The sequence below is a fragment of the Glossina fuscipes genome, unplaced genomic scaffold (genome assembly GCF_014805625.2).
Source record: "Glossina fuscipes isolate IAEA_lab_2018 unplaced genomic scaffold, Yale_Gfus_2 28, whole genome shotgun sequence".
NCBI classification, from domain to species: domain Eukaryota; kingdom Metazoa; phylum Arthropoda; class Insecta; order Diptera; family Glossinidae; genus Glossina; species Glossina fuscipes.
The window spans coordinates 15,090,707-15,118,276 of NW_023998423.1; the positions used below are offsets into that span (position 1 = coordinate 15,090,707).

At 34.1% G+C, this 27,570-nt stretch overlaps 2 protein-coding genes across 9 annotated transcripts in view; one reads left to right on the forward strand and one right to left on the reverse strand.

The window, feature by feature from the left end:
- The window catches only part of LOC119636214 (nephrin), a 324,897-nt gene extending 308,058 nt beyond the window's left edge, over positions 1–16,839 (reverse strand). For 4 of the 8 annotated variants that reach the window (XM_038031455.1, XM_038031454.1, XM_038031453.1 and 1 more), the window contains exon 1: positions 14,404–16,837. In XM_038031455.1, coding sequence (XP_037887383.1) covers positions 14,404–14,701 — 298 coding nt within the window. In that variant the 5' untranslated portion in view covers positions 14,702–16,837. Of the gene's footprint in view, positions 1–14,403 lie in introns of all 8 variants that reach the window. The other 4 variants (XM_038031450.1, XM_038031458.1, XM_038031451.1 and 1 more) reach the window with 4 other exon arrangements.
- Positions 9,720–10,826, forward strand: LOC119636215 (B-cell receptor-associated protein 31-like). The gene has a single exon (XM_038031459.1). It carries the CDS (start codon positions 9,758–9,760, stop codon positions 10,748–10,750), a length of 993 nt encoding a protein of 330 aa, XP_037887387.1. The 5' UTR covers positions 9,720–9,757; the 3' UTR covers positions 10,751–10,826.
- Positions 16,840–27,570: the final 10,731 nt, after the last annotated feature.

Genomic DNA, 27,570 nt, shown 5'->3' on the forward strand with positions numbered 1-27,570 from the left:
TGCAGAATAAATTGCGAATGCCGTAAACGTGACGATTTCTAATTAAACAGTGTTTTTAACAAAGAACTGGGAATCGTACGACCTTGCAGAATAAAACCCACACGAAGAGATTAAAACCTCCGATCGATATAGTCCACAAACAAATCATTTAGAATAATTTCTAAGTTTATGTGGATAGATGTATATATACATACATATATATATATATATATATACATGTGCGTATATGTAAAAGAAGTTTATATAAGAGAAATTCTTATCACTTTTTTCATAAACTTAAATTAAAAAATATTATGTCCCGGGAACCATTGCATTCCAAATAGGTTTCATTTTCATATTCCGTCGAGGATTACAATCCTAATAAGCAACTAATGATGGGTAAACTAGCCCCGATATTGTATTGCAGAGGTCTAATCAATCTCTACACAAAATATTAAACTTATACCGTTAGGTTTACTTATAAATTAGCGACCGCAAATGTGTGTGTGCTTGTGCTTTACGCGTATGTACATGTACAACCGAAAACAACCCGACATATAACATCACTCACGCAATTATTTATATGTATTTGTATGCATTAATTCGGAGGTGGTCTTGGCTGTCCCTGCTGTCATTCTATCATAGCGAAAAGACAATGAGTGAGTGTGACATACGTAATGTTGTCACTGTCATCTGTCAAACCGACGAGAATGAATGAAACCAACCAACCAACCAACCAACCAGTCAAACAACCAAACAGTCAAAGAACCAACAACAAACAGACAAACAAACAAACAAATAATTACAATCACATCTGTGTTCTTTCAGTCAGATTCAGTTTTATATTTTTCGTCTCTGCATTTTTATATATTTTTGTGCATGTTTTATAATCGCGATTTATCACACTTGTTAATTAAACGTTGCAATGATTATCTCTGCTGTAAATAAATATAAAACATAAATCATGTTGTCAATGCACTATGCATTGCTATGGCTGCTGTCGCTGCTGTTAAGCACCTAGCCATGCGAGGCAATAGCATTTAGTAGCAACGACAGACAGGCGAGACTTAAAGCGGCAAAATTATCAACACTTTACCTCTTGAAGATTATTGGGTGCCGCTTATCAAAAGCTCGCTACAAGAAAAAAAAAGAAGCTATTTTCCGAAGCTTAGCTTAGTAAGGTACAAACAGAGCCATTAAGATTCAACTAAAGAGAGAAAAATTTTTTACAAACTCTTCATTGTTAATATTCGCCCAAAAAAAAAAAAAAAAAAAACAAAAAATAAGTAGAATTTAGTTCATACCTTGTATGGACATAGTCAAGTATTTGTATTTAATTGAATGTTACAAGCGGTTAGTTTGTAAACCTTAAACCGAATAACATCCTACTTAAAGTATTCCTTTTACTGGAGCCGGGGTATCGTATCTTTTCCACTTTAAGCTGAACAAGTTGATTTGCTTTTCTTTTTTTCTGTATTTTTTTGTTTTTTTTTTTTCTGGGGCGTGTAGGCCGCTAGCGTCACTGGTTATTTCATGCTACTCTTTCTTTTTTTTTTATTTGCAGCTGTTTACGTTATTCAATCTGGTTTTTTGCGTTTTTTATTTATTTATTTTTTTTTATTTTTATGCTGTTCGCAATTTATAATTAAGTCTCATTGATTTTACATTTATTTCGACGAAGGCCTCCTACATATTCTGACGTTTTTATTACATTTGTACATAATTTACACAAATATCTAGTGTGTATGTGTGTGTGTGTGTGTGTGTGTGTATGTATTTAAATATATATATTTTATGCCCGTTATAGCAACGATAAGTTGGTTGTTAATGGTAACAACAAGTGCTGTTTACGTGCAGTGCGTAGGCCTGCTTTAGCCAAAATGTAGAGAATTGACAGTAAAAGAAAAAAATTTACATCAATGAACTTTAAAAAAGTTTATATCTCGTTTTAATTAATTTTAGCAACACAAATATGTTACATTTTGATTTGTTTCATATTAAAAGCAATAATATATTAAATGTTAAAAGTGCTCAGCCAACCGAAAAGTAAATGTTGTTATTAAGGATTGCAAACAGAAGACTTAATGATCATTAAACTATCCTAATTATCGTTATTAGAATAATTTTATGATGTAAATTGGTTTGAGTTTTGTGATTTCACATTCTTAGGCATTTCCATAAGTCCGTCTGTGCTTTGACGTCATAAACATTACTTCAACAGATCAAATTTTGTAATTGTGCTTAATACGGTTCTACGGCGGGTAAGGAAGTAAAACATGTGAGAAAACGGAAACCTACACATACCTTTTTACGTACATATTATATTAATAAGTTCGTAAACCACCACAACCAAGCGAACACTATATTGAGTCTTTCATTCTGCTTGTGGAATCTGAAAATGAATACTTGCAACCACAGCAATGGGTTGCTAGATCTGTTGGAATACAAACTTCTCTGCGCAGCGAGTCGTTGAAATTGCTTTTTGTGTTCTGGAACCAAAGCAAGCCAAAAAGTTTTGAAATGGACATTGTCCAGTGAACATATTATATGTACACTATATATGGTGGAAGCTTCATCTTTGGGTTTTCTATTTCTCGATCGAACTTTATCGCAGGGCCGAGGTTGCAGATACTATACTTGCAACTAATTAGACGAAAGTTTGGTCAAAGTCTTTCTGACTCTTTCGGCTTGAAACCACTTACTATAGCAAATGGCCCGGTCCTTCGGCTACCGTTAAATCTAAATCACGATAAGACTACGAGTGTGGAAATGCACCACAGGATATTAAACCTTAAGAAGACTTCAATAAATATTTAATAACTGTTTTCTGCTTTCGATCACAGCAATTTTATAAATGAGGTTGTGGAACCTAATCTGGCACATTTCAGTTCTCACTAGGTAGGAATAATCTTGACGAGCATTAAATATTCCAACAAATTAATTTCTGAAACGAAAATTCCTGAGCCATCAGCTGTTTTTTTTTTGTTTTCTTTTATAGATTGAGATAAACAGTTGATTGAAGATCGGATCCTACCGTTGCGAGCGATTTTTATATCAATGAAAGTTTACCTTAAAAATTTAAAGACTGATGTGTGACTTATAAAAATTACTAAGCTTCAGTAGCAAGTGCCTTGGTTGCAATCGAAGACGTCGCTGAGTTGAAATAAACTAACTGAATATGTCTCGAAACAGTACAGTCTTAGTACAGTAGAGACGTTATTTCAACTTTCAGACTTTCTTCCTAGTGTTCATCAATGACTTCCTGTGCGTAACATCCAATCTTGTTTATTCATTCGCGGGTGAAAGCAGTTTGTCCCATCCAATCTCTTTTACAAAGCAGCACTGAGGTGCATAACAAATGCTTCACGATGAAGAACACGCGAACTGCGTGAAGACGGGCTAATAGAGTAAACGGTAATGTCATCAAAATACAAAGCGGCCTCTCAATGCAAAGAGGAAGTGACGAAGATACCCTCTCCTTTAGTTGTGTCAATGTAGAAGAATCGGAGACCCTTGATGTTCCGGGCACGAGAATGACACACGATATTCGGAAGGCAGAAAAAATAGGGCAAGTGTGGAAGAGGGCTTCTTAAAGTGTTGCAGAAAATACTCCAATTCCATTTATAACATCTACATCTGGGCAAAATGAGAGTATAATTTACCTCGACCGCATAAGGTGAGCGGCTCATGTCCACAGTTTTCGATAGACACGTGCATCCATTACGTATCCATTAGGTATACACTGAAGGCTAGTATTTTGTGGGCTTGAAAAAGATTCGTTCATTGACTAAGTCTATTAAGATCACTACGCGGCTGCCTCAGCATTCACGTCTACTCGTCGTGAACACACTATCGCGATTTGTCGTTCCTTAACCCTACTACCAGTCTTTGAAAAATTCTACTAGCACTAGTTCCCCCACCACATCTGATGTTTCCACTTTTTAAAGTCGAAAGTACGGAAATGTAGGTCCCTGCTTCTATCCCTCTCTACTTGTACGGTTACGTAATCACGTACGTGTTTGCATGTGGCAAGAAAAAACAATTTAAAAAAATAGTTCTCCGCGATATTGTCAATTACACTTTTGTGTACCCTAAACGGTTCACATTAAAAATAGACAAGTACTTAAAAGTGAAAATACTTTTTCACATCAATACAACAAATTTATATGGAAACTTTCTAAACATAATGATTATGACTTTTTAAATAAGTCAGATGGAGTGTTTAATGTTAACTACACTTTTAATATCGAACATTTCTCTTGAAATATTTACTTGTCGATCTCGAAAACTTTATTATCTTAAAGGAAGAACACCTTCGCATTATGCGGTTACTGAGGCGTAGTGGATGTCAATTAGCTTTATGTGACGGTAAAAGTTGCTCTCCAACCACAGATAAAATGACTAGTGGTTAGTGGTTTGTACCTTTATCAGGCACTTGCATATACATCGTTTTTTGTTTTTTTTTTTTTTTTTTCACTCGTTTACGACACTTTATTTATACTGGCTCTCAGATGCCAGGACAACAATTTTACTCATAAACTTTTAAATGATGACACTCCAGCGTATAGCAAATAAACAAATTGAAACTTTTTCTTTTTACAAAATATTGCACCGACATTGCATTACACAAGTGAATTAAACATAGGGAAAAAAAATACTATCCTGAGTATATGTACGAGCGAGAGAGAAAGAGAGAGAAAGAAAGAGAGAGAGAGAGAGAGAGATAAGGTATGTCCTTGTAACATTTATTGCTACTTATAGTTTACGTGGTCGATTTGATTAAACAAGATGATGGTATTTATGCTATCCTTTATTCTGGATTCCATTTAACCTCTTTTCGATTCCCCCCTTACAGAGTTTTAGCAGGCAACGATAATACAGCAGCACAATGACACAAAGGATAATGAAAGTTTTTTTTTTTTTTCCTACACAAAATACTAAATGTATGTCATGTGCCGAGGGTAGAGGTATATCTTTTCGGTTCTAAATGATGCTTATGTGTTTTGTTTTTCTCTTCCATTATAAACTCTGTTACTACAAATTTTACGACCATTTCGCTTATAAGCGTTTATGCGAACAGAATAAGGGGCGTAAGTTTAAATTGAAAAAGAAAAAAAAAAAAAAAAATGTATCGCAAATAAAGCGCAACAACATCAACAACAACAACAGCAAAAAAGAAGAAAAACAAATAAAAAATAAAAATGGAACGTTTAAATCTGCAATAATAATTGAGATGTAAACAAAAAGAATAAAAAGTGGGTTTTTGATTGAAAATATTTCAATCAAAAATTCATATCTTACGTTCAATTAATGAACAGAGAAGCAACTAATAGGGAGCTTAAAGCGAATCTTGAACACTCAACATACCGTCAAAGGGTTTTTGACGATAGCTAGACATTTTTCTTATCTTGCTGACAGAATAGGAAAGAGTCCTCTCCTCTCTCCTCCTCTCGGGACTATATACGTAATCACTCATTTTGTGGCTACCCAGACATAACACTGTCAATTTGAATCCATATCAATCAGGTGAAGTAGTGTGAGAGTAGCTCAGTGCTAATGACTAACTCAAAACTCTAGATGTCATAACTTTTGGTATATTGCTCTCGATATTCAAATTAGTGGCAGCCGTTGTTGTAATGAGTGGTATTTTCCAGTGATGGTTTCTCTTGGTTGATTCAATCCATATCACCGCGTTAGAGAGATATTCTTATGTTGCCGTTGTTCGACTCGGCCTATTCTGACCTTAAAAAAAAGAAACGTTGCACACACTGTTACGGAACAGATAATGTCTTCACATGAAAAAGTCTAGAGCTGCCATATCTACTCTAAGAGAAAGTTGAATTGATTTTGCAGCAACAATCTTTAATTAAACACGTCAAAAAGTCAATAAGAGTTGTATCAACGTTGTGGTGTCGCGCCACAATTAATGATATAGTGTTAGAAGACGCCAGTTTACTCTTAATAGTTTTGACCAGACTATCCTATTGATCAAAGAGATAATAACTTATATTGTATAGTCAAGGAGCTGCTCGAAATGAGCCAAATAATTGGTCATTTATGGTAGGTGAGGAATGTGGAAATTTCTTTAAGGTTTTCCTTGAGCACCTGCCACGACAGCGTTAACCGGCCTAAACCGGCTAAAGTACTAGAATAATAAATAATTGGTTTTGAGGAATCCCTCTTGCAACTGTTGCCAGCCTTGACACCTACCAAACACTCCATTGCTTGATGTGCCACCACAGCCGTCACGATCCCTCCCGAAGGATTGTACCCGATAGACAGCCAAGGTAGCATTCTCACGGCAATCTAATGGCATGTGCATCATATTTATTAGGAGCAATCTTTAGCCGGACAACTTGGCACTCGTGAACGCACACTTGTTTGACTATTCGTTAGTCGGTACAGCTTTGTGTGATCTCCCACTATACGTGGCCCAAGCCACCCTTGTCATTTCGAATTTTCATGTGTCCCGGAAGGTCATTCAGCGCAGTATCTTTAACACAGCACACACCCAACTGCGGCCATAGCTAATATTACTTCATAGTAGCATGAGAAGTTACTTTATAAGAACAGCTGATTTATGGTCTCCAGCAAGAGAAGCAAATATACAAGAGAAGAAAAATGCCTTCTCCTATAAAAATAAAGACGAACTTCTTCTAAGACTCCCCTTGGCCGCACATGAGACAAACCTGTCGCTTTAAAGCAAACGCTAAAAACTGTTTATTTAAAACGATTCCATAAACTTAGTGCAACATGGGTAGTAAGTCTGCCGATCAATAATGAAGTATTACGATATTTATAAAACATTTTCCTTCTGGAAGAGTGGACTTATAAACTGATATTAAACTGTAGATGAATATGAAATGATTCCAGAAAAAATGTGAAATTAATTTTATTAGTTTAGTAAAACTTTTATTAACCGCTAATCAACCTAGTTGTTGACCATAGATTCTTTGCTTTAGAAGGTTCTATTAGCAACACTTGCACGACTCAATACACATCGAACTCTTTTATCAAGACAAACAACATACTTTATCGCATTATATTTTTTCAATATTTACATAATGTTTTTTTTTTTTTTTTTTTTTTTCCTAAAACAGGTTAAGTCAATTTTCTAGAAATTTCATTTAAATGTGGTAACTGAGTTAAAAGAAAAACTTGAAATGAGTTTAGAAAATTGCAAAAACTTTGCTAATCTATCTACAAGAGAAGTGATTGCCTAGATATACAAACAAAACAATTGTGTGGTTATAATAATTTATCTGTTATGAATGGACAGATAGACAGCCAATAAATCTATCTAATAACCAAAGGAAACAATGCTTTAGAGGCTTTCTTAGCAATTCATCTTCTCTCGGCTAACTATAGAAAAAGAAAAAAAAAAACGAAAGTATTGAAAAGATAGTAGAAGAGTTTGTTACTTACAAAGCCTCTTTTAGATCATTTTCAGAGTTAAGTTTTCCCCTGCTCTCATATCTCATGGATGGGCCACCGTTCGACCAAACTTACAACAATAAATATTCTTACATCAAATCTATGTCGGATCATTGCTACCTTTTCAAGTTTCTATTCATTCGGTATTTGTAATTTTTTCAATGACGGCCTTTACCTACGTATGCTTTGCCATTATCTCTCTCTCTCTCTGTCGGTTTGTTTGCTCAATTATATACGTGAAATTGTATTGTGGTTGTACGGTTTAATATTGGGAGTATATTGAGTGGTTTTTCATCATAAATGTGTTGCGGTTGTTATTGCTGGCCGAAATGAAACGAAATAGAATTAATTACAATGATGGTGGAGGTGGAAGAGGAATGATGCTGATGAATGCTTCTTCTCCTACCTCTACCTCTAATTAACGCAATGATTTCTCGGACTCTTCCTTTCTCTCTATGCATTCAATGTAGTTTCATACATGATGCGAATTCTTGCACCATTTCAATGAATTTGTTTTGTGGTTTTTCTTTTAAATTGTTTGAGACCAGCAAATGATGTATCATACATGTTATGTTATGTATATTCCACATCAACTTATTATTAAATATTGCATGGGATGCTTGGCAAAGAGGATACAGTTTTTTACGCTTATGAAAACTATTCTGCAGTGCATGATTATCATATGCATAAAAATTAAAACAATTGAAATTGATATATAAATGGAAGCATTTTGTTACACTACTCATGGAAAATATATGCAAAAACATATGCATAGTAATTGCCTGGCAAAGCATTTATTGAGAAAACCCTAAAAAAATTAATTGAAATGTCAATATTGTTGGACAGCACTTGCAAGCATAGCACTAGTAGTTGAGGAGAGAGAATGAAAATTTGACTCCATTATCTATGTATGTACATCATTTGCATACGATATGAAGCTGAAGCAGTTTAATTGAAGGAAATTCATTACAAAACTAGCTTCAATTCCTCCAACTATTCTATTCATTAATAAATTGGTTTTATAACAACAACATTAGAGATATAGGAAATTTAACGCGACCTCTTACAGAGGTCCTGCATAGAATTTTGCCACTTTTTCTATCGTTCTCATGTAGCTTTTTTATTTATCTCAGAAATGAAAATAAATGATACAAATGAAAATATTTTCTTTTAGACAAAGATTTACTTGTGGTTGCAATGAAGTAAAAGAAGCCAAAAATAAAATTCAGACTAATTAAAAAAACTAATAAACATATCATTGAGGAAATAAAAATCAGCTTAAAACTGTAGCCAGACATAGAGTCTCGACTAATGAATAAATGACCGCGGATTCAAATCTCAAGTGCGATAGAGGTTTCAACAAAGCCGATAGGCTAAAATATGTTACTGCTTGAAGACTTAGGTCCTGGAATTTACTTCTCTGGCTAAATTACCAATAACAATACGAAGTTTATTCATTTACATTTTAAAGCTACACACATAACTACGCCGCCTAATCGCCTAGAATAAGTAGTCGGGCAGTGAACAGAGAGAAAAATCATTCGGCAAAAATGTTCATTCATATTTATGGTTCATTAAAAACTAAGCTGGAAGCTTATGCGTTTGTCCTTTAATGAAAGAGATGCAATTGGTTTGTTCCAATGCTTGATCCTATACTTTAAACGAATAAAGGTAAACATTAGAGCTCCATATTTTTCGTACAAAGGCTTGCAGACCCTTTACAAAGCAGTGCTCGGATCCAATGCTCTGATCGAATAAAGGTAAAAACAATATATCCCTACTGTACAAAACGAATCATCCAGAAATGAATGAATATATATCTTCAAGCGGTATACCGTCAAAACATTTTGGTTGATAACCGCTCTGTGAGAAAAAGAAAGAAAGCCAATATAATCTTCGCTTTTTGTGGTTTTACCACAGCACTGATAGTTGAATAAGAAAGCGTGCGGGTTTTTAAATACACTTGAGGCTCCTTTCTAACCTAATCCAGGCAAGTTAGGTATCCATGACAGCCTAAAAAAAAAAAGAAGAGTTTTAACTTAAAGCTAAAACAGACTTCCAATAGTTCAGAGAAGAGTATCGAGCGTCAGTTAAGCAATATTTCGACTGCAATTCCTGGCATACTTCCTGTCTTTTTCCACTTTTGACAGATTAAATTTTAATATTCTATCAAAAAGTAAACCGCTTAATCAGCATAGGAAATTTCGATTTCGAAATGTCATCAGTCTTTGTTGAAATTTAAGAGAAACGGAGACATTCAATATTAATTTCAATAATAATAAATAAAATTAAAAAAAAAAAATAGTACATTTCAGCAGCAATACAATAAAATTTGATTGTAAAAATGGATCTGGTTTGGACTTTGTTAACCGGTTTTTTGTACGCTGAAATCTGCGTGGTACTCTTATTAGTTTTACCTGTGGCTAGCCCACACAAATGGAATCGTTTCTTCAAGTCAACATTTTTGGCTACCATAACTCGGCGGTTTTATCTATATTTCTTCCTTATTATGGGCGTATTAGTTTTGTTTCTATTCGAAGCCATTCGCGAAATGCGTATATATTCGAATTGGGAACATTCGTCAGACGTTCCCTTAAGCACCAAAATGCAGCATAGTATGCGCTTTTTCAGAGCTCAGCGTAATATCTACATATCTGGTTTTCTTATTTTACTAGTATTGGTTATACGACGTTTAGTAAGATTAATCTCGGTGCAGGCTCAAAGTGAGGCATCGTTAAAACAAGCACAATCTGCTTCTGCAATCATACGTTCGTTGATGGAAGACAGAAACACCGAAAAAGTTGATGAAGCTAAAGAAGATATGCTATTAGGTGTGACCACTAAGCCAAAGGAGCGCATTCATGAGTTAGTTGCGGAACTGAATCGTGAGACGAAGGACAAAGAACACAGAAATACCGAAAAAGTTGATGAAGCTAAAGAAGATATCACATTAACTGAGATCACCAAGATAAAGGAGCGCATTCACGAGTTAGAAGAAGATAGAACGTTAGCTGTAATCACCAAGATAAAGGAGCGCATTCACGAGTTAACTGCGGAACTGAATCGTGACAAGAAGAACAAGGAAGACAAAAATATCGAAAAAGCTGGTGAAGCTAAAGAAGAGAGAACGTTAGCTGTGATCACCAAGATAAAGGAACGCATTCACGTGTTAACTGGGGAACTGAAGCGTGAGCAGAAGGACCAAGAAGCTTTGAAATCGCAAGCTGCGAGTCTTACCAAGGAATACGATCACCTCACGGAGGAATATAGCGTACTACAACAACAAATGAATATTATCGCCAGGCGTGGTGATAAGGCTAACAGGACAATCAATTAAATCATAAAATTGATCGAGACTTGGAATATAAACAGCGCCAAAAGCACATCCATTATTAACCCTTAAAATTAGAATTTTTGCCAAAGGCAATTATATTAAACTCCCTTAAGGCGTTACACATATTAATTTTTTGTAACCTTTCTTATATGTACAATACTTACTTTATATATATACACATAAATACATTTAGATTTTGTTTCAGTTATATTTTAGTTATATTCAACACATTAAGGGAAATTCCATAAAATGCATCCTAACAGAGATTTACTGCTACGCTAATTGAAGATGAATGAATGAAAACACAGCTCGGCTCCTAGATTACGGCCAGTACATTACGTCTACTTTTTCAACTTTGAAAGTATATATCTATGAATAAAATTTCATGGAATTTTTCTTTGAAATTTCACTTTTGGCAGATGCCGAGGCTATTAAAAGAGTTTAGACGACAATCTCGGTCTCGGTGGCTTACCTTATTGCCTTTCTAAAATTTGCTTACAATATGCACGCATCTTCCTTATTATATCATATTTCTCACAAAAGAGTTTGTGTGATTATTTACTAACTCACCTTTTTTAATTTCTTTATGGCATAGTACATGTTGAGAGCATTTCAACAAAGTTTCAAGCATTAAGAAAGGGCTTTGAAAAGTCCCGCTCGTTAGGCTCGACGAGTTGTACGCGGCACAGGCACATATGTACAGATCTTTTATTGAAAATTTATCTTCTAGATAACGATGAGAGTCGCTCCTGCTTAACCTGATCACAATTTATTATACAGTGGAAAACATGTCTCTTGTTGCAAACAAATCTTTCACAAATCAAATCTTTTTTGGTTTTTTATTCTTAGGTCTAAGGATGAGCTATAGTTACCTACCAAAGGGGAGTATTCAGTTTTTTGATGAAAGATAAAGATATCAAATGTTATCTGGGCCACAGTGGCAATTGTTTTCTTTTAAGAGATAGCCGAACACAAGGCCCCAGTGAGTAAATTTTCGAAAATTTTATAAACTATTGCTTAAATGCTGCTTTTTATAAGCTCAAAAGTTATAATAAAATAATTTTTTAGTCTGATATAAGCATTATAGTACGACGACTTTACAAAATAAGGCGTTATATGGAAAGTGGGCGAAGAAGTGGTCACATTCGAACCATTTGCGATAACGTTCCTCCTTAGGCCAAAACATGTTGGTCTTTGAAATTTCATCAAATTATCTCAAAAATTGCGGCCTATTGGTTGAACACAAGAAAACACGACGGACAGACCGATAGACAAGCTTAGATAGAATCAGAAAGTGAATCGGAGTCGAGCAAGAAGCGAATCCATCTAAAATCCTTCTAGGTATTTTATACATCCGCACAAACGTCGTGTACTCTTATAGCACAAATGGCGTAGGGTATAAAAACGTAGAGAAAATAATAATCTTTTCTCATCGAAACACATCTGAGTGCGGTACAAAGCTATGGTGCTTGCTTCACTTAAGGAAAAGAGGAGACCATCCACTGCGCTACAGTCATTCCCTATTTTTTTTTCTTTCCTAATTTTTCGCTGATGGTCGGTCTGTTACGCGGAGAGGAGAGGCTGAGTGACAGGGCGCAATAAAACAACCAAGTAAGAACATTATAATCGGATAAGACTAACTATTAGATACCCTACATAACTTCGCCTAAGAGATTTATTGTTTCGTTTTGGGAGTAATTCACTAAAGGTTACACATCATCTTCATGCAAAGGCATACTTTTCATGAAAGTCAGCACATTGGATGGATCCTTGTATGCGTTGATATGGAAAAAAATAGATTTATCTCCAAAATCGCTAGGGTTGATTTTCACCATCAAATATTAAAAATTGTACTCTTTTGCTATATAAAGATACAGTTCTCGTAGGAACGGTTATACTGGAGAAGGTTCAAAAAATATGTCCAAAGACTATTACAGAGCGAGTCGACAAATTGCAATTTTTTGCCATATAACGATTTTTCAAAATAGGTCATTATATGCGGAATGGTCGAAAAAGTCCAAAACATCCAAACCATTTTCAATAGCTTTCGTCCTTGGATCAACGCGCGTCAATATATCAAATTTCATTAAAATACCCAAAATACAAAAAATCAATAATTGCGACCTGTAGCTTGAAACCAAATTAACATGGACAGACAACAGACAGACAGACAGACTGATGGACAGGGCGATAGAAAGGCTTAAAATCATTGCTGAATGTTTCAAAATTTGTGACCAGTAGCTTGAACACAAATTTCGATGGGCAGACAACAAACAGACAGACAGACATATGGTCAGTAGGCCATAGAAGCTCAGAATTCTTAAACTTCATATACCACATACCACAAGTAGTGTAGCGTATACAAAATATATAGGTATGTGTACGCCTGCTCTAAACCTGCCTTACTAATGAGTATAACAGGAAGGTGACGGAGAACAACAATCATTACAGCTATTTGAAAGATTTAAGGTAAAACATGGGTTCTTCCCGAGTAATTTTTATATAAGCGTACGCAGTAAATATCGGTTTGAAGACTACGGCGAAGATAGCAGACTTAATTAAAAGTGATCCATTTATAATAATTCATTAATAGAAACTACGATATGTTAAAATGCTGATATTCTAGGACTTATTCCGCAAGGCGGGCACAGTTAGCTATCGGCTGGCTTAGCGAGCTTATATAATAATAATAGTAATAGAAACACGTTTGCTGGTTGATTCCATATTCCGTTTTATGTGATTATAACCAGTTAGCTATATGGATAACTCTCAATAAAGAGAGAGAGAGAGAGAGAGAGAGGGAAAGAGAGAGAGAGAGAGAGAGAGAGCAAAATGATCACATTGTAGAAGTGTTTAACCAAATTGCTTTGCATTTTAGTTGAATTTCCCACCAGCATAAAAAAAAAAAAAAAAAAATTCTATCTAGACTAATAATATCTTATAATAACTGTCTGTTTGGCTATACGTAAAAGGAAATATCATTGGAATAAAGTTGTGTATGCGTTTATTCGTTTGCCTTATAGACCACATATGGGATATAACTAAAGCTTTGTTGCTGGCTAGTTAAACAACAATTTAACATGAGAAACAGGTGCATGAAAGAAACCATTTATTTAAGTGCAATGCAAAGCCAATGCACAACACATCAGAACAGACAAACGTTATATAATATTATATATGTGTACATATATATGTTAACTGACACTCTGGTATATATAATAATTTTTTTATGGCATTAATATCATTTTATGTATTGTATATTTTGCATCTGAGCAAAAACGAAAAACAAAAAAAAAAAAAAAAAAAAAAAAAGACGAAAAGAAAAAACCAACAACTATGAAAATAAAAACGTGATGATAATTGTATAGCAAACAGACGGCAAGAAAAACAACAAAAATAAACAAACCAGTATAACAGAACAACAACAACAACACCAACGAAAAAAAAAAAGGCAAAAAAAGGGAAAAAGAAGGAAAAAACAATTATCTTTATGCGGAGAAGTGAAAATTGAAATAGCTTCGGGTAATGTTGCTCTTTATAGAGCGGCATATATTGTTTGTATGTATATATCTGTATGCATATGCGTGTTTATATATAAGTCCATAATCTCTCTGGCAATCGTATATATGTTTAAAAATTCACGCTGTCTTACTTACCAAAGCAGACCAACTGTAGTTTTTTTAACCAAAGTTGATGTTGATATTTCTGATGCAGCAGCAGCCGATGACAATGATGTCGACAACTTTGTTCTAGACCGTTGTTTTTATTATTATTGTTATTGTTGTTATTGTTACTGTTGCTGCTACTGTTGCTGCTGATGCTGATGCTCGTGTTCCCTGAACATTTTATGCATTTAATATAGCCAAACGAGTGCAATGGACTTTTCACAATCACTTGGCCAGCTTTTATTATTATCATTGTAGTCATTGTCGTCAGCTTCATATTTACAGTCATTCCTAAAGAGATAACTCAATGCTTTTCTTTTTAATTCAAAAAAAAAAAAAAAAAAAAATTTTTCCGTTCCGTTCTTATTTTTTTATTTTTTTGTTTTTTTTTTTTTTTGTTTCTTTCTGGTTTGATATTAAGCTCTTATATGAAGTAAGTAGTAACGATGCAGTTAGGGCAGACAAAAGACTTTGTATAGCCTAAGAGAAGGTATGGCCCGGCAGGAGTATGAGACGAGAAAGCGAAGAGAGGAAGAAGGATCCTTTTTCTTTGTAGTATGTGTAGTAGTGCTATTGTTGTCGTTTGTCTATTTTTTTTTTTTTTTTTGTTTTTTTTTTTTGTTTCTTTCTTTCCTTTTTGAAGGGGTTATGAAAAGGAAAACGCTAAGAGCGTCTCAATTCTCTTTGTAAGCTTAACATTATTTATTATAATTTCAGCCTATAAACAGACGAAGGCGACGGACAAGTCCACGTAAATTTCTTATTTACAATTGTTCTTGCGATTGCTAACGCGTGTGTTGTTATTGCATTTTCTTTGCTGACTAAGCAGTTGAAAAATAGTTGCCTGCTCATTTAGAAAGTGTTTGTGTGTTAAGCAAAAAATTTCATTTAAGCTGAAAAATTGTTGCCGGCAGCTGAAGCAATATTTTCAACGGTAAAGCGTTTTTATTTATATTTTCCTTTAGCCTAAGGCTGTGTCAACGTTCAACAGGCCAATGACCATTAGAATGCCTGAAAGCCATAAAAAAGCTAGTCCGTAATTTTTTTTTTTTTTTTTTTGTTAAAAGCCACGAAAGGATTTTTTTAAACGAGCGTTTTTTTCACTCACGCATACATTTAAAAAAAGTCGACCAACAGTTGTTTTTTTCTTTCTTCTCCTTTATATACATAGAAAATGGTTTAGCATTTCCCATGCGTTAGTGTTTATGTTATGTGCATGTTTTACACACATATAAAAAAAATAAAAAATTGTTTTGCTTGAAGTTTCTTCAGCAGAGGTTTTTAGTGAAAGTACATACAATTGCTCGCTTTAAACATATATACATATTTCATACGCCTTGCACACAGAATATATACATATTTATAGTTTCTGTTTTTTGTCGAGAAGAGTAATCCGTTTAAAAAGTGCTGGGCGAGGACTTTAGCCTTCAACAACTGAACAGCTTATCACAACTGCTGCTAATTGACACCGATACAAAGCGCTGTGATATTAACTGCTAAAGAATAACATTTAAGCGACACATATTAAAAGCTTTAACGTTATTATTATTATTACTATTATTATTATTATTATATTTATTTTTAATAATGTTTATTTAGAACTGATTACTTTTATTTAAGTAAACTGAGTAAGTAAAACACTTTTTCTTCTTTTTATTATTTTAACGCCCGATAGTATGCTTTCGAATCAACTAACTACGACCACGACAGTATTAAAAAAAAAAAACAAAAAACAAAAAACAGTAACCCGTTGACCCGTACATTCGTTTAGCACTCGATATTAATAGCTCTGTTTATAAGACGCGTTTAAAACGAAACACTAACCAATTTTTAATTACATATATTTTCTAATTTTTAAATATTTTGAATTTCTTCTTCTTCTTTTTTTTTTTATATTTCTAAAAATTATTTTTATTTATTTATTTATTTATTTATTTTTTTTTTCTTTAGAATCGATAAGAAATTTCTCTCATTTTCATTTGTAGACGAGACGAATAGAAATTAAAGTTGTCGAGAATTTTTCTTTTTTTTTAATGACATTTCTTTGGAGAAATTTTCTCACACTTTTATACACACATACGCTTCCATACTTACATACATACATACATATATGTATATTTGTTTATTTCTAACCAACCTTCAGATTCTTTGCTTTACATTTCCATTTTATATATCCATTAAGAAAAATGTGCTAATTTTTTGTTTCAAAATAAGCTAGAAATGCATTCATAGCCGTTAGATGCAGTAGAGTAGAGTTTTTTCTTAATTTTTGCATAAATGCTGCTGTATTTGTTGTTTAACATAGATTTCTTTTGCTTCTTTTCAGTGAGAATAATTCATTTTCATTTTTGTTAATATAATGCGTAAACATTCTCTTAAACTTCGTGTCAACACCGATTCAGAGCTAAAATCACACTAATGGGCAATTTCATTAGAGTTACACTCAAAACTGCAGAGCAACAGCTACGTACGGGCTGCTATGAGAGCCATTGGAATTTAAGCACACGATACGTACAATTGTTTGTTCACTTTTGAACATATGTGTAAAGGTTTGCCTACGCACACATTATAGAAGCAAAATAATCACTCGCTTGCTCTTTGCATTTTACAAACGGAAGCTGTGCGAGAGTTAAAAATGTAATACGGAGAGTGAGAGAATAAAATTTGTACGCATTTTAATATCGTAAAAATAAAGTTCTTCTCTCCTTTGCTTACGTTCTCTTTTTACTTTCTTTTTTTTTTTTTTGTGGTTTCCATTCTCAGCAGGAAGCTTATTTCATTTTTTAACAAGCAATTGCAAGGTGCATCGCTATATATATATTTGTTTGTGTTTGCGGTGTATAAATTTGCTCTACATACACATAGCATGAATTTCACTTTCGAAATTCGAAGGTGGAAACTGGAAATCGACGTAAGCGCACAACTTGCAAAAGCTTTTTTTATTCTTTCTTCGCTATAGAATATCATCATGTGTCTCATCATATTCAGCGCTAAATTTTAGAAACTCTTTTTTTGAAGTTTTTTTTTTAAAGATAAGGAGAGATGATTAAAATGCGCTTGTGCCAGCCGCAAAGAATGGAAACTGCTTCTTTATTTTTTTTTTGGTTTTTTTGTGAGTAAATGATTTACTAGTAAACAAAATTTCAAAAAAAAAATGTATTGTAAGCAAAAGTTTGAAAACATTTATACTCGGGAGATACTTAAAATCATGTTCAAGCACCTACGATAGAAGGCCAAAGCAGTTTACTTGAAGATTTTTGTTTGTTTTTAATTCAATCGGATGTATTTATGTATATGCGCTCTTATTATCTATCATGTTAATTTGTTTGTTATATATAGGTGTAATTAATATCATAAAATAAGACTATTTATTATAATCAGCGTATGTTGCGTGCGTGCATAATGTATTAACTAATTTCATATTAAAAATTTCCAGGATTCTCACATGAGACTCATCAGATTACTATTATTATTATATTATTTATTATTTTTTTATTTTGTTTTATTTTTTTTTATTTTTAACGATATAAACGCGTGTGTCTGAATCTATGCATGCGTGTGTGTTTGTGTTTGTGTGTATGAGCGTACGTCTGGCATGGACACGTGAGAGCATTCGCATCATCGCTCAATTGCTACACAAACGCAGACTAATAAACTCTCGCATGCAAAGAAAAAAAGAAAAAAAAGGAACCCAAAAGACCAATTTGTCTACTTTGTTGTTTGTTGTGTTTTCTCTGCTTTTCGGAATTCTTTCATAGCCTGACAAGTTTAGTTTAGTGGCAATCTAATAATATAGTGCTGTTGCCATCAGGTGGTACGTTATCGCATACGTTTATTCTAGGAAAAGGAAAAACTTTTATTATCAGTATATAAGTAGAGAAATGTTTTTTCCACATACATATATATATATATATATATATATAATTAATAGTAAATCCTTCACTGCAGACAACCGCTTGCTTACATACTCTTTATATGGCTTTTTCCCTTTTTCAGGGTTTCTTGTGTTTCATTAAAATTTCATTTTTACATCGTTATTATTAAACTACATAGTTAATAATGGCCTAAAAGAGGCCAATCAGTGCATAGAAAATTATCTCTCACAAGCATACACATCCTTTTGTTTTGTTAAAATATCGAAATATGCTGCTCTGTGTCTGCACGACACCAACGATTGGCAACAATTCCAAATGTTTAGTGAATGTAATGATAAACATAACAATAATAAATATTAAGTAAGCATGTTCAACATGCACTAGAGGATGCACTTAGAGAAAAGCAGAAAAATAGTTTAGTCTGATTGAAACTAATTTTGATGCAATTATAACTTTACAATTGATCCGTAGAAGTTGGAACAAATACATTCCTATCAGTCGATCATTAGATACTCTTAGTTGCGATATTCATCTACCGACAATGGATATGTTGCGCTCTTTGCATCAACTGCTAGTGGGCCAAGTGATTGTAAAACTTTCTCTACTCTTACTACGCCTGGTTGAGCCTAATGCTCCCAGACAAGGTATACATTAACCCTTCTTGATGGACAACAAGCCCTTAAACAGTCTCATTAACGTTAAGGATAACAGATGCAATCTCTAAAATACAACAAGTTTTATGAACAATTTCATAGCATCATGTAAGGAAGAGGTTCCAAGTTATTTACCTGGATTCTTATAACAACATGTTCTTACTTGTTCTAAGAAATACTAAAACAAGTTCACAAATTCAATATTTTGTTTCCCACATTTGGGGTCAGTTTCTATTCTAATACACTGACATTGAGAACAACTTAATATCACCTCAATATGAATATTAGTAAGTATTTATTAAACAATGCCATCAATTGTCCAAAGAATGATATTTTAAGGAAGAAAGAAAAACAACAGGTGTCATCAGAGCATTATTCTCAATTGTTAGAGAGCTACCTGTGAAAAAATAAAAACCTCATTTTTTTTCCACTGAAAAACAAGAAATAAAACCTCTTTCTCTCTTCTTGCGTATTTTCAAAAAAAAAAAAAAAAAGAAAGAGAAAGAGAAAAAGAAAAAGCTTTCGTCTTCAGATTAAAAAATGCAAGAAAAGCTTACGTTAATCTTCTCGTATAATTGCAATAACAAAGATCTTTCCATTTTAAATTGTAACGACAATAATAATAAAAGCAAAAGCTTTAAGTTATCCAAGGTTAATTTGTGCAAACATTGCAGGTATAAATGAAAAATAGGACAAAATAAAAGAGAAAAAGCTTTACTTAATTTCTTAACTAAATAACTAAGAGCTCATCTTATTCAACTAAACGTTGAAGAGAATTTACATTAACTCTTACACATACTAGCAGATATAAAGTGTGAATGTATGTCTACTGCTGAATGCAATTGATCGTGCATGCATTGCACAAAATTTTATATATATTCAAGTGAGTTTTTATATTTTGTCTTTGTTTTTCTCTTAAGTATTTGAAATAAGTATTTGAGATATGTTCACTGATAGGGAAAATTGTCTGATTTATGCAAATATAAAGTTGTTATAGGCTGGCGCTATGGACAGGTTATGTTTGCCTTACTTTTTTGGTCTTAGATTTAAATGATTCAGTGAATAAAATCAATAAATATATAAATGCTTTACATTTGTGTAACACAAATATTCGCAATTGAGTTAATAAGACCAAGAAAAAATAATATTTGCACGATATTGTGCGCGTTAACCCAGCATTTGCAAAACGAATTTATAAAAAACAGGTACAAACATGTTAATCGGAGAAAGTCGCCCTCGAAATACCTTACACCATTTTGACTGGTATCATTCTTTGATGACTTTCGTGATAAAATTAGATGCTAAAAATTATATCTTCTCTTCTTATAAAGGCTTACCTCTCATGGGAAAACTCAGATGATATGGGGCCTAAAGAGCAGCCTCCAGTTCGAAAGTGGCAAGCTTAATTTTCATTTGAAATTACTACTACGGGACGTTTTTTATGATAAACTATTAAAGACTACGCCAAGATTACTTTTCGAAGGAACGATTTTATGGGAAAGGTTGAGCAAAAAACAGCCCTACCGATCCAATGTTTGAAAGCAACTTATATGGCAAACTGCTACTTATTACTCAGTGTTTTTAATCACAAAATATTAAAATTCGCAAGTTTTTTTTTTATGTAATGAACTTTTCAAAACAAACCGGAGCATGGTCGTAAATATAGTTAAATCTAATCAATTTTTGAAAGAATTCACTCTGAAGCCAGTGAACCAAATTTCCGAACTGTAACTTGAAATGGAATGAATAAATGTCGGGTACATAGACAGACCGACAGTTTAATGCATGAATAAATGTCGGGTACATAGACAGACAGACAGTGTTCAATCGTTTCGGAAAATGATTTTGAATCGTGTTGAGCTTTCTTAGATGCTATGCGAATGTGCACAAAATTGTTTGCACCAAAAGTGATGCAGGGGTATAAACATTATACCCATATTTTTTAACGCTTTTAACAACATAAAAAGATGAAAATAATGCGCATTTTATTATCAAGAACACCTGCTCTAGATTAAGAGGTAATTTTAACTTGTGATTTTTTTTAGTGTTCTTTTTATTGCCGTAAATACCATCTAAGCTCTGCGAGAGTGAAATAAATATGTGATTATGGAGCAAGCGAAGAAAAGGAGAAGAAGGATTTTAGGAAGAAAACAAAAAAAAAAAAAACCCTCGAAATAAATTGTTTTTGTAATCAATTTTTGATAGAATCTTACGATAGTTACTGCGTTTGGAATCATAATCTTGCCTTGCTCTTGTACTCTGACTCTTCTTCATTCTCTTAAAGTCAGGTTAGGCAATTGATATCTGTTTTTAATGGACACAAGGCACCCATCTTGCCCCTTAACAAGTCCCAAGTGGTCATGAACATTTTCAAGACATTTTTACAAATATTTTTCATTCCTTTTTTTTTTTTGAGTGTATATTTATTTAATCTTTCACTCCATAAATGTATCACAAACAACAACAATTAATATAATTGTAATTATATATGTGGACGCATGTTTGTATAAGCGAATGCCACGGTACGTGAAGTTATATGTCTATGTGTGCGTATGCACGCCTGCAGACATAATAGCAACCTGTACTCTAAACATTTATTGTCATACGCGTGTATACGAAGTTATTTCAATTATTTGAATTTAAGTCAGATCTTGGTTATTGAAGTTTACAGGACTCACACATCAAGAGAACAAGAAGAGTAGATATTTCTACAAGATGACTGCACGTTGTTACATAGCAAATAAGCACACATGACTTGGAAAGAAGCTAAAGAAACATCTAATGCAAGCTTACTTGCGTTACATTTGCACACATATTGCTAAGATGGGGGAAAACATATATTACTTAGATAATAATTAAAGGCGTATACGCACACGCTTCCATACACTTGCCCATTTATGTGCGTTTATTTAAATGTTTTCAAACTGCAGGAGAAAAGAAAGACGAAATCGGTATGAAAATTGATCGAGAATATGGGTGCAATTGCTTAGCGGCTGCCTATTATTGCCTTTCCAGGGGCACATGCGATTTACTTCACACGTTATCTTCTCCAGCACATGTACTCTTAACCAGTTATGATTTGCTTACGTAGCATAACGTTGAAGAGTTGGCGGCACTGTCAGACAGGTATCAACTGTGGCATCTGACAAAAATCCATATCATTTTTGAAAGGTGCTTAAGCTCGAAGGACTCATTTCAGAATTTGACGTCATAGCTCGATTGCAAATCTCGAATAGATGCTCTCTGATAGCAAAGACTTGGATAAAATGATGAGATCATTGTGAAAACTAGAGAGTAATTTGGATGCCTTTACGAACCGCTTCAAAAAAGATGCCTCGAAGGAGACTATGCTGAGTCCCAGGAGTGAGGGGCTGATGTATTAATTGATAAGAGGTCTTAAAGATTTCCAAAATACATCCATTAGAGATTTCGATACGACTATCTTGCTTTATTCATGGCAGTAATTTTAGAGTACTTATTATCAAGGCCTGCGTATCGCTTCCTTTCCAAATATATTGCCAAGCAGTTTGGGGAGACCGTCTCATCAGTTTTCTTTGCAAGGGCTGTTTACAATTTTTTTTTTTTTTTAAGCGTAAAAGTCTTTTCCTAAGGTATAAATGTTGCAAGCAATCTACGTTGCAACGCTGTGTGTCAATTTTATGCAAAATATCCGCACTCTGTCCTCTCATCTTCTTATTATTTCTCCAGCTTGCGCTGCCTTTTATATTAAAATTTTTATGGTAGATTAATAAATTTTATTAGAAAGGATAGACGTCCATCTGCGGCTGACTCTTAGCCGAGAGACTAAGACTACCAAGTTAGTCTTCACACCTTGGCGCCGTCAGTTAGTAAAGGCATCGCGCTTACTTTCCGCACTTCTTTGTGACCGTCACCAGGCAACATCTCTGAGCGAGGGTCAGAAGTCTATCTATTACTAATCAATTTTATACACATCGAGTACTCCAATCAATGTGCGATTGCGAAAATGAACGAAAAGTATGCCTGGTTTGAATAGCACTGGTGTGTGCAGTGCTCCCAGCGGTGAAAGCTTTAAACTAAAAAACGGTAGCCGTGTTTTTCTGCAGAAGCATAGTTCCTGTCAAATTGGGAAAATTATTCGACAATGAACGGTCCTGAAAAAGCTCAGAATTACTGGAAGGCATCCTTGCTTTCCGCTGAAATCGATAAAACGGTAGCTACAACACGTCAACAATGAAAACAGGTTTTGAACGGGGGAAGGCCTTGACTAGGTGTTTGCAAAGGCGAGGAAATGAAAAAAAGAGTTGACGATGCTGCATTGATTTTGGACGAGCACTGTTCCAAATGGGATAATTTATCGCCAAATATGCTGGCGATAAAGCTTGAGCCTACCACTACAGGCCTCAAAATTTTGGCTTGCGAATCGTCGTTTCTCAATTAACTGCTGTTTAATGATATCGAAACATAAATAATTTAGATTTTCTCTCGAAAAAGTTAATATAATTTTTTTAGAACTCAGACCCTTACCTTGTCCAAGACCCAATAGAGCAAAGTAACTCTAAACGAGCTGGTAAAAGAATCCGTTCAGTCCTCCCGCACGCACTTATCATCAATAGTAAGAATTTATAGAATGCATTGCTTTGCAATTTGCACACATTTATGAGAATCATTTAAAGATCCGTGCTGAGAATAGTTCCCCTTGGCGGTAAACCCATACACCAGCAATGAGACAAAAAAACTTTATTTATTTTATATTACTACGTAATATGTGTCCTTGCGATTACACATTTTTATCCGAATCTATGTGAGTTAAGTTCGCATCACTTAGTTTTATATACAAAGCTTTGGGGATTTATTTATAAAACAATTATTTGCAGGAATTTATATTAGGTCTGCAAATGTAAATTCTCGACTTTTTTTAAAAAAAAAAACTTCAAATTTATTGAAAACATGTTTGTTAAAAACCTTGGTAATCGGACTATGCATCATTATTATGTATGATCTTTTGCCATTCATTGGGTAGATTACGGATGCCATCACGGTAGAAATTTCGTGATTTCGAGACGAAAGAGTCATCGAAAGAGTTCCGCATTTCTTGGACTTTGACGGGCTGCTGATCTGAACAACTATCATTCAGAAGGACACAGGCTTGGAGAATAATCCGTAATGTGGAGAAGTTCCCAACCCAAGTGAAAGATCACTTTCTGAGCGGCTTTTGCTAGAGGTGGGCGTACCTATCCGAATTGTTGTTTATTGTGTGTTATGTTTTTATTATATAACCATTCCCGGTATACAAGCAGCTTATCTTGTAAGTTAAATTTAAGTCACCACTAGCGTCTAATTCATTCCTAATAATGAAAAGCAGTAAACTTGCAGTTATTTACATTACACATTCATATATATTCAACACTGTTCATATATTACGTCGAGTCATAAGTAAATTCCGATGCAGACAGACAGAATCTATTGCTCACGTTTACCCACTATAAGTCACCGAAACAAACGAGTTTTCGTTTTCAGTATATTGACGAGAATTCAGTTAGTCTTCTATGAACTGTTCTATGTGGTGCATGTTTCGTTCATCAGTTTTTCTTAACCTCTGAAATGGAAAGTGAAAGAGTGCATAAACGACGTGTAACAATTTGAGAATTTAAATAAGGCAATAGCGCTAAGGCGATAGATGAAAATATAAGCAGCGTGCACTGCGAAAGTCTGATAACTGATCGGGCAGTTAGAAGTTGTTTTGTAAAATTCCGTTCTGGAGAGACGACCTTAACGACGAACAACCAGGAGCATCAGATCATTCCGACTTTAATGGCAACCTTCTAAAGACAATATTGGAGAAAAAGCCACCCCTACCTGCCAGAGGTGTAGCAAAAGGATAATCATCTCACAATCAACTGGAAACAGCCATCTAGAGAAATTAGGGAGCACAAGTAAAACAGTGGAAGTTATTCATGACTCAACCTAGTGTCTAGATGTTATCTGGAAAATAGTTAATTTTACAATTATGGTGAGTGGATTATTCACCTTTTGATTCAGCGAATCAAATCAGAAAATGAAAATAAATGATAATTAATCGTTAATGCTTTTACAAGCGGCGGGGAAAGGGATTAAAAAGTTCGTAGTTCAGGCGAGAGAAGACAGAGGTAAGTTAATTGGCATAAAGTGACTTGGCGGACGCTATAGAATGTTAAGCTTAATTTCGCCAAATAAATCTGCTGACGAGATTACACTACTGACCAGTTTAATCGCAAAGGCAATGCCAAAGGCAAGTGTTCGCCTTGAAAGCGATGGAAGCTTAATCAATATCAAGCGGTTAACATGTGGAGGAAGAGTGCAATCAGTGCTCCATCCTAGCCCACGTAGAGTAAATCTAAGAAATTCTTCCGGAACAGGCTCAATTAAATCGGTATGACAATCGTAACTTGGGGGCCAAGCTGTCAACGCATACTCTAGAATTGTTCTAACCAAAGCGATGAATAAGCTTTTAGTTAAGAATTCAAACGCACGAGACCATCTCTTGACAAATCCCCGAGCATAGGTGCAGACGAAGGCGAAGTTTGGTATCGAAAACTTGCAAACCGCTGTCTAACTGTTTTACGGCTTATTGCATTTTCACTCCAGGCCAACATAATCACTTGCGTATCTTTTCAGTTTAACTCAGGCAAGTATAACTCAGCAGTGCCCTAAACTCTGCTAGGCGGGATCCATCTCTTTTCGCTTTGATCTATCAAGAACCCAGGCTTATAACGTAGAAACATCAATTTCCAAGTTTCCCGTAACTAAAATTCCGGGAGAATTGCATATGAAGGAAAGATTTTATAAAATGATGGATTTCAAGGTCGAAAAGTTATTAATAGACTTAATTATTTAACTTTAGTAGTCCTTTTATTTCGAGTATCGAGAATACTCAACTCTCTTGACTTGACTAACTTGAAAGAAGGAAGAAATTGATTCTCCCAGTCATTCTGCGTCGGTTTGTCTGGAAAAAAACTGCTTCTCCTAAGGAGGATATGACAATATTATGACGTGGAATTCGATTGTTGCTGTTATGTGCGGATGTTTGGGAAACCACATGTCTGTGCAAATTTGTCCGCTATTAAATTTCGAAATATCTTATGTGTAATGTTTCCAAATTCGTATCAATGAATACATTAATAAATAATAAAAAATAATAATAATGAAATGACAATGGCAATGACAACAGCAATACAAATGATTTGATATTTATGCAAAATGCAGATAAAAACATTTAAATTCATAATTAAGACATTTATTTATTTATTTATTGGGCCTTTAGGCTATAAATTACATCACTTTACTGACATGCATATGCATATGTTAACATTATGCATGTACATATATATATATATATATATATATGCGTATGCATGCATGCAAGCATGCATGTATATGCGTAGGTTTATGTTATCTCATACTTTTACGTTTGTCTTTTAATAATATTTAATATTTGACATAAGCATATGTTTTATTCAAGCATTCATTCATTCATTCATTCGTTCATTCATTCACCAGTTCGTTCCATTACATAATATTGACCTTCTCTTCTACTAGTCTAGTAAGTGACAGCATGTCATACATGTTTTATGCATCATCCTCAAATGACACGTCTTAGTATTAGGGTGGTCCATTAATATACTCATGTGCATGTATGCATGTATGTTTATATGTATGTGGGTTAACATTAAGATGTGCGACACGTCAAAAAGTTAAGTAACAAATTACACGCAATCACTTAGCAGACCATAAACACAAACAATAAGCGAAATGGAATTTTTACATTAAATGAAAAAGAAAAAGGGAATGAAATTTTTTAACATAAACATGTGTACGTGGGGTTGTGAGACTTTCAGAGTAAAATATCAAGAAACATTCAAAACTTCTCTCATTTAATTGGATTAAATCGCTAGTTAGAGTTGATTGAATTCTTTTAAAGAGCAATGCGGTTACGTACGAATTCATTAATTTAAGAGTGAGATACTTTTGCTTCGCGATATAACCTATAAACAATGAACTTAAAATGACATTACAACGATAGCATGAAAAGTTTGTAATAACTTAGTTACTTGTCTCTTCTGTCTGATTTGAGTTCTGGATAATCTATTGTTGCGAAAGATAACTGAAAAATTTATCGCAACAATTAAAAACTTACTATTTCGTCTCTCTTTCGTACATAAGCTCATGTCAAGTATGTTATCTAAATCACTTACACGCTATTGATCACAATTAGTAACGATCTCCGCTCAATTTTGTGTTTATATTACAAAGTTAGCAGGAAGCAAGTGACGTAATAGTGGGGTAAGGCCCACGACTGATTACCTTAAATCCCCCTAAAGTTATCCAAATATCGACTTTTCCAAATGAGGCGGTATATGGGAAATGGTTGGTAATGTGCCCCGAACAATACCATTTTCAAAAGTGTTCGCCTTTGGGTCGCAACATAAGGCTGTACCAAACTTCATCATAATATCTCAACAATTTTGACTAGCGGGTGAAAAACAAGAAACCATGGCGGACAAAGAGGCTTATATCGATTGAGAAAATGGTTCCGAAAATAGTTTTAAATCGGTCGGTTAAAGGTGGGCCTATGTCAACTAACTGCGTATGTTCCCTACCATTACACCACA

Coding starts and splice junctions, on each gene's coding strand:
- LOC119636215 (XM_038031459.1), top strand. CDS start 9,758: ATGGATCTGGTTTGGACTTTGTTAACCGGTTTTTTGTACGCTGAAATC.